This window comes from Carex rostrata, chromosome 1 (assembly GCF_964058835.1).
Source record: "Carex rostrata chromosome 1, lpCarRost1.2, whole genome shotgun sequence".
Taxonomy (NCBI): domain Eukaryota; kingdom Viridiplantae; phylum Streptophyta; class Magnoliopsida; order Poales; family Cyperaceae; genus Carex; species Carex rostrata.
In genome coordinates, this window is record NC_135918.1 from 8,049,820 (window position 1) to 8,058,413 (window position 8,594).

The following is an 8,594-nucleotide window of genomic DNA, read 5'->3' on the forward strand; positions in this document are numbered from 1 at the left end:
TTTAATGTGAATATTATGTTAAAATGTTCAAATCGTCTTGAAAATAAAGATATTAAAATATAATTAGAGCATTTGAACCCTCATCTTCCAAATATACATATTATATTTTAATTTAATTTCTATCGAATCAGCTAAAATAATATAGAAAATTATATATTTATAAATCTATGGCACATGCCTCAGCAATGACTTCTGAATCAACATATATATTCTCCGCATCAATATATCTCCCGTGCAGACAATTAATGTCCGCCTAGTTCTAGATGTTATGTTAAAGATTTACGTACGGCATGAAATTCTTGAGAAATTCTACAAAAGTAGCGTTTTTATTTTATTTTGTTTTGTTTTGTTTTGTTTTATAATAAAAAATCAATTATGCAACACTGGTCACCGTTTGTTTCTAAAGCACGAGTTGATTAGTAATTAAGACGCGAGCTCTCTTTTTTAAGATGTACAGTAGAGCAGTTTTTTCAATGTATAGTTAATAATTTGTTTCATAAATGAAGTTAACAGAGCTGCTTCGATCGAGTTCTTTCTTTATTGAAAATAGAAGAGCCAGATGGAATTAATTATATGATAATTAAGATCGTGTGTTGCAGAGGATTTGATTCGCATTAATTTTGACTAACGAGTATTGCTGCACAAAAAGTTCGTAGTTTGTGATTCAATTTGAGTTTGATTCGACAAAAAGTTCGCAATTAATTCAATTTAAAATTAGTTCGTTCTGAAACAAATCAAATCAGTTTGGTTTGAATTTTATTCAAATCAAACTAGATATAATTCGTTCGAAATTGATTCGCGAACTATTTAGATTTGAAACTCAAATAATGTAATTAATGGATTCAACTATTAATCTTTAATAATTCAGGAACCAAAAACTTATATCAGAGCTCAAAATTGTTAATATAATGGTAACTTATAATAGAAAAAAGTTTTAGCAGCGTAACAAATTAACAATAGAATAAGTTCCATTTGACTAGGTCCATGCTGTGATTTTAATCAATCCAGCAGTGTAAAAGATAAAGATATCTTGAATTGGCTCATAATCCATCAGTGTGAATTCGTGAAAGGTAAAAGAAAACCGTGTGAATTTTGTTCCGCAAGAAAAAAAACTAATGCATAAACTACCAAAAAAAATTGTAGTTCGTAATTAATTAAATTCGAAATTAGTTCGTTTTGAAATAAATTAAACCAATTTGGTTCGAATCTTATTCAAACTTAAATTCAAACTGGAGTTAGTTCGATTCGGTTTGATTCATTTGCAGCTCTACTAACGGGGCATAGCTTGTGAAATATTTTATTATTATTTATTACGTTACTGTTTTCTCCTTTTTTTACTTGATATTGCAGTCCGGTTTACTATAAAAGAGGAGGGCTCAAATACCTCATTGCTTTATGCTTGCATCGATCGTACTCCAACATTTTTATTTTCAATTTTAAAGTTTACGATCCGAACAATTCAACATGATATCCACATTAAAATATGATTGGAGATCAAATTTTATATATTTTTTTTTAATTTTGTTACTATTTTTTTAAGATATATATAAAATCATTGTTTTTAGGTGATCTACAGAAAATTGGATTGTGCGAATACATCAAAAAAAGATATTAGAGAAAATGGGACATTTGGGCTATTCAACTATTGAAATACATCAAAAGAAATCATGAGAAAGAGATGAGTTTTACATGATCAATCATGCATATGTTATTTGATTGTGGATTTAAATACTTTATGAAGTCTAAACAAAAGATCAAAACCGCTCAACATGATATTCATGTACATTAAAATGTCTGAACTCAGCCAATAGTTTTGATGTCTGACATTATCGATGTGTAATATAAGGTATTGAGTAGAACTAGGGTGATCTTAAGCTTACCAAAATTTTGGTGAGCTTAACTCTAAAACTCATCAAATCGATTTTAAATGACGAATCCGAACCGTTGAAACCCACCTAACTTACGTGTGATGCATCTACATGTGAAATTTTTAAACATTTGAATTAATTTAGTATAAAGTCAAGCGGTCAAAAACGTTCAAAAAATAAATGCACTAAAATTAATTTATTAACATTCTAATTTTGACCGTTTGAACGTTTTTTAACCGCTTGACTTTATACTAAATTAATTCGAATGTTTAAAAATTTCACATGTAGATGCATCACACGTAAGCTAGGTGGGTTTCAACTGTTCGGTTTCGTCGTTTGAAATCGATTTGATGAGTTTTAGAGTTAAGCTCACCGAAACTTTGGTGAGCTTAAGAGCACCCTAGTTCTACTAAGGTATTAATATACCTGGCTGCTGGGCTAAGATAAGAGTCTAGGAGGCTTTTACTATTATTGAATTATTATTTTTTAAATGTTTTATGTATACTTTCGTGTAACCTCTGTTGCCACTTATCATTTTGTAAATCATGCCACATTAAATCATGCCACATAAGAGTCTAGGAGAAAAGTTTGCCCCTCCTCACCTCTTTCTCCACCCCCAATCAGAGGGGAAGGCAACTCAAAACTCCGCCTTCCATGGATCCTCTTCCCTTCCTCTCCTCTGTGTCTAGTTCTGGTTTGAAAAGGGGCAGGAAGATGCTCTCTCCTCCAGCTCCAATTGCTTTTGATGTGTCTCCAGTTTCGTCTCCTATGAATTCAAGCACCATTGTTGATCTCTGGAACCTTGTGGCTTCACGCACTGAGTCACTCAAGCAACACTTTGACCCATGCCACAATGATGTAATGAAGGAGCTTGCTGCTTCTCAGACCCGGATCTCCAAGCGTTACAAGGCAAAACTCTTATTTCCTGCTCGATTAGTGTCAGTACTATATTATTTAATGAGATTTGGGAGAACTTTTTATCAGAGATCTCAAGTTCTTACAATTTGCTAATTCATATCTAATTACAATATATATATATATGAATTATTTTTAGATCTAATTACAATTTGCTAATTCATATCTAATTACAATATATATATATATGAATTATTTTTAGATCTAATTACAATTTGCTAATTCAAATCTAATTCAGATCTCAAGTTCTTATAATATTTTTATCTAAATATTATTCGTATGTTGTAATTTCGTATGATTTTGTATTGTCTGTTTTTTACAGTACATATATATATGAATTACAATATATATGTCTCATTTTACAGGATATCAAACTGTTATGAAAGTTTCTAGATGTTTGAAAATGTGAAGTACATTTTTTGTAAGATTTGTTATTTAAATTACAGCATTGAATGATGAATTGTACATTATTGGTGCATATTGAAATGTTTTCATATTGTACTGTTAGTTTTGTGAAATTGTGCATTTTGCAATCTATTATGAAAGTTTCTGGATGTTTGAAAATTTGAATTACATTTTTTATAAGATTTGTTATTTAAGTTACAGCATTGAATGATGAATTTTACAGGATTGGTGCAAGTGAAATGACATTTTTTCTTTATGTTTGAAAATTGTTATTAGATTGTTTTACATAAGTTACAGTTTTGAATTAGGAATTTTACAGGATTGGCGCAAGTCAGTTTTACATGATATATATTGTTATTTTTTAAATGTTATATATATCATTTTATGTTACAAATGGGTTTGGTTTACGGTATAGGTGACAAATTTTACAGTATATAAGTAATGTTTTGATATGCACTTTGTATTATTTGTTATGATATGTGTATGTTGCATTTTATATTAAGTAATTTACAGTATATAATATATACAAATACAGTGTTATGAATACATTTTGATGTACATCATTATATATATATATATATTTTTTTTTTTTTTTTTTTTTTTTTTTTTGTGTGTCTAACATTCTTTAGTATTGATTTTTACAGTTTTGCCCCAATGACTTTTGATTTGAATGAAGATTTGGCATGTGAAAATTCAAGCGTGAATAGTGTTGTAGAAATTAGGGTTGTAGAAATTGATTTAAATGCCAAACCCGATATTGTGGGAGATGTAGGAATTGAAGAATCAGCAGAGTCAAACATTTTGGTAAACAGATTTTGTGTGTGGTAAACATATTTTGTTTGTGGTGAACAGATTTTTTGTGTGGTGAACAGATTTTTGTTTAACAGATAATGGATGTATATATAGATTTAGAAATTTTACAGTATAAATGGTATTATTTTATGGTTTATATTTTGAAATTTTATATTATACATGATTCTTTGCAGGTTATAGTTTACATGGTATTATTTTATGGTTTAGATTTAGAAATTTTACAGTATACAAGATTCAATTGAAAATTTACAGTATTATTTGAAAATTTTACAGTATACAAGATTCAATTGAAAATTTTACTGTATACAAGATTCAATTTTACAGTATACAAGATTCAATTTCACAGTATACAAGATTCAATCAAAATTTTTACTGTATACAAGATTCAATTTTACAGTATACAAGATTCAACCCAGTGCAGACGCTAATAACTAACTCTAACTGCCAATAACTTTCTATAACTGCAATTTCCGAAAGTACAGTTTGAAAGTACATTTTTTTTCTCGTTGCAATCTTTTTCTAACAATCATGGGACCACTTCAAATAGTTGCTGGATGTTTTGTGATTAACTGATATATTTTATGTGATATATTCTATAATTATACAGCATGTAGAAGTAATTTTACAGTATTCGCGCAAGTCAAAGCTGTGGACAAATGGTGGACAGAAGGCTGTGGACAATTAGACGCTTCCTATTTTTAATGGATATTAAGACTTGTGTAAGGTAAGACCAGTGAGAAGAAGTGTTAAGATTTGGTTCCAATCTGCACATGGTTTACGCTGACGTTTTTTAATACGGAGGATGACGACTTTCTATAACTTTCTATAAGATGGTCGAGCCCGTTTCCTTTCTTTCGTCGTGATCAGAATATATATTATGAATGAACCAATTTTACCTATTTACTGGCCCAATATATCTTAGTCAGCCCATGAAACTCTATGGGCTGTATTTGATACAAAAATTAGCATTCTAAATTTCTAAAACATTAATTGCGAGAATTATACTGGAATTCTAAAAGAGGAGGGTTCAAATGCACCCAAATTTTTGTGCATCCAAATGCACTCTATCTTTCAAATTCTTTTTCTCCGTTTTCAAAGTCCGAATAGTCAATCCGAACCATTAGAAGCGATATATATATTAAGATGTGCTTGGAGACCAAATTTTACATTTTTTGAAATTTTTTTACTATTTATTAAGCCACTTTGAAAATCGCTGATTTTACATTTTCTGGACCATTAGATCAGCGATTTTTCAAAATGGCTTAATAAATAGTAAAAAAATTCCAAAAAATGTAAAATTTGGTCTCCAAGCACATCTTAATATATAGATCGCATCTAACAGTTCGGATGACTATTCGGACTTTGAAAACGGAGAAAAAGAATTTGAAAGATAGGGTGCATTTGGGTGCACAAAAATTTGGGTGCATTTGAACCCTCCTCTTCCAAAATCCGATAATTCTTTAGCTGATATTGATTATAAAAAATATATATATATTAAACACAAATATGGTGCACTTATTTCAACACAAATAACATATATAAATACAAATAACTATGTTCAAAATGCAAACCATGAAATATGGTGCACATATTTCAACACAAATAACATATATAAATACAAATAACTATGTTCAAAATGCAAACCATGATGCATTTATTTCAACACAAATAACATATAAATACAAAACAAAAACTGCCTAGGAGCTGCTTGTCTGAAATGCCATCCACAAGCTGTTATTCTGAAATAAATAACTATGTACATAATGGGTCCCACTCCCCAGGCGAAATGAAATCTCTAAACGGAGATAGTGTTCATATCTTGAATAATTGTTGTAACTGTCAGTTGCAATCACAAAACAAAAATTAAAGAGAAATTAGAGCTTGAGCAGGGAAGTGTAACAACTTCAATAATAAAAAATAAAAAAAATGCAAACTTTAAATTATTTTTCTGTACCTTTTATCTGTGGGCTCGTGCCATTTAGGGTATTATTAGCCACATATCTGCCAATAGAGAAACAAAATTTAATATTCTCTCATTTTTTGATATATTTAGGGATACTGTTCAGGTTAGTTTATGAAACAAGTTGAAAAATTTAACGTTGACTTGTGTTGTTTTTGATAAAGATATTGGCTGAGCTGTTTTGGCTTCGTGCACACTAGTAGTATATTTTTTTTTCATTTTCACTCTATTTCTTGAAGCTAAACTAGCTCTGTCAAAATATTTATCCCTTAAAGTTGGGAATTTTTAATTTATAGATATTATTATTAAATAATAAATAAAAACAGAAAGAGGACTTTCATTTTTTGATGCTATATATGGATCTCAGAAAAAAAAAATTCGGATTCAAACTTTGAAACCAAAATCTTTTTTTTTTTCCGGATCCAAATTGTTTTCTCTAAAACAAAAGGAGTGCTGAAATATTTCTGATGATACATCTATGGTATGAAAAAACTTAGATACTCTTTATGATAATTTTTATAAATAAAAAAAAATCCCCTTTAAGTTTATTCATAGCCTTTCAAAAGAAAAAAGTAAACTCACAATTCAAGCAAGCTTCCAGTTGTGACAAGAGAGAGAACGTCCAATGGTAATGATCCACTGAGCATATTACCATTCAAATTCCTGAAAATATAGTAAAATCAGAAGTATATCAGATTTCAATCACTAACTGTTAAAACAAGAAAATTGGATACTAATTTTGTTTATGTTATTTGAAGTTTCTGATGTTGTCAACATGCATTGCTTTATTTGTAAAGTTGTTCATAAGATTTTGTCAAATCTCTTTATAGTAAATGATTTACCCATAAAATTGTAGTCAGTCAAAGCAATGCATATTGTATACAGTATGAACTTCATGAGGCATGATAACACTGTTAGAAAAATGGAGAGAAGGAACTTATGCCAGTAAATAAATTACTTACAGATATTTTAAATAATAAAGATTGCCGAGGGAGGTTGGAATTGTGCCATTAAGCTGATTCCACTCGAGTTCCAACAAAATTAGATTTGTCAGATTACCAAATGATGTCGGTATCTCGCCAGATATATTGTTATATTGAAGATACCTTTCCAAGATAGAAATCATAAGATAGTTATTATATAGTCCTTATACTTATTCAGTTAGAATTAGAAAATTAATACATCAACATAGCCACTTACAAGTATTCCAGATAGGTTAATTCTCCTAGCTGAGAAATAAGAGATCCGGAGAGGCCAGCAAGACCCAAATCACTGTTTAAAAAAAAATCAAACAAAATCATTAGTAAATCTAGATAAGTAAGAAATTAATTTCTCCCCATAAATACTGCAACCTAGTAACTCAAACAAATTTCATCTGTTGTTTTTCTTTTTAATCTTTCACTGGTACAGCAGTGTTGACTTGCAGAATCCTATAAGCATTGCTAAAAAAATATGGAAGATTACTATATATAGCGGGTCCTGCATGTAAATTCCAATTCAATAAACTATTTTTCTAATAAATTTTGTGATATCGTGTGAGACATCAATGAAAAATTTCAAGCAAAGAAATATTTTCATACAGCCCGTATGCAATACCAAGTTTTTGAAGGGTGTATATGCAATAAAAGGAAAAGATAGAGAGAAAGAAGGACAAACATTTTGACTACAGAGTTGTTGTTGTTGCAAGTAATGTGCAACCAACTGCAAGGAGTAGAAAGGCTTTGGTTCCAGCTCTCTAGCACATTGTTTGGGTCAGTCCATGCTTCCTTTTGTGCATATAGTATATCAACTGGTAGCATTTCACATAAGATTACAAATTTCAATGTTCATTAGAAATGGTGTTGTGTTGATTCAAAGTTCCTCTTTTAAATTAAGCACATGCTGGTGCTATCTCTGCTTAAGTAGGTTCCAATTGCATCGTTTTTAATCGTTATTAAACTTTGCAACTAGCCAGCCTTAAAAGAAATTCGAATTGTTCATTAAAAGGGTTTGGTCGTTTTTCATTTTGTGTCACAGATTCTATGTTTATAAATTACATCCATTGCATTAAAAATTAACATGAAAGTATATATAACAAAATTACAGCTGCATATTAGTATGACATACCTTCAGTATTACAGTTTACTAGTGTTGCAAAGAGAATGAAACCGAGTAGCCCAAAAACCATATGCTGAGCTCCCATTTTAGTATGCTGTGTTTGGTTGTGTGTGTGTGTGTGTATTAGTATGTCTATAATTGAGTTTTGCATTCACCAATCATCAGTCCCTATATAGTTTGTGAACGATAATTCTAGACTCTTAACATGTCAACAAATTTTATCTAGAGATATCACCATCAGCCACCGTTATTGACAAGATAACATTTATTAACATGCAAACAACGATGACCAAGAAAATTTGAGAGAGTTGATTTTAGTAATTTTTTTAATTAATTATTATTATGGAAAAAGTGGCATTTGAATTAAACAGGCACATGGCACAGAACGTGTCGAATAAAACGCTCTTCCTCCCGATTGGTCCGGTCCCCTACGTTAATTAGTTTCCGAGTGCAATCACCGTCGTGTACGATATATGGCGTGTTGATTGGTCGACTCTTCGTCAATGTTATTAAATACAGTTTTTATGCCGAATGCA

The 8,594-nt window shown here is 30.2% G+C and overlaps 1 protein-coding gene across 2 annotated transcripts in view; it reads right to left on the reverse strand.

The window, feature by feature from the left end:
• LOC144555853 (leucine-rich repeat protein 1-like) overlaps window positions 1–8,216 on the reverse strand; it is a 30,017-nt gene extending 21,801 nt beyond the window's left edge. Inside the window, exons 1-7 of one of the 2 annotated variants that reach the window (XM_078304297.1) lie at window positions 8,068–8,216; window positions 7,618–7,750; window positions 7,162–7,233; window positions 6,924–7,067; window positions 6,544–6,624; window positions 5,956–6,002; window positions 5,656–5,837 (exon numbers count right to left, since the gene is read on the reverse strand). In XM_078304297.1, the coding sequence (XP_078160423.1) occupies window positions 5,797–5,837; window positions 5,956–6,002; window positions 6,544–6,624; window positions 6,924–7,067; window positions 7,162–7,233; window positions 7,618–7,750; window positions 8,068–8,209 (660 nt within the window). In that variant the 5' untranslated portion in view covers window positions 8,210–8,216 and the 3' untranslated portion in view covers window positions 5,656–5,796. Of the gene's footprint in view, window positions 1–5,655; window positions 5,838–5,955; window positions 6,003–6,543; window positions 6,625–6,923; window positions 7,068–7,161; window positions 7,234–7,617; window positions 7,751–8,067 lie in introns of those variants that run through there. The other variant, XM_078304289.1, reaches the window with a different exon arrangement.
• Between the last annotated feature and the right edge of the window lie 378 nt (window positions 8,217–8,594).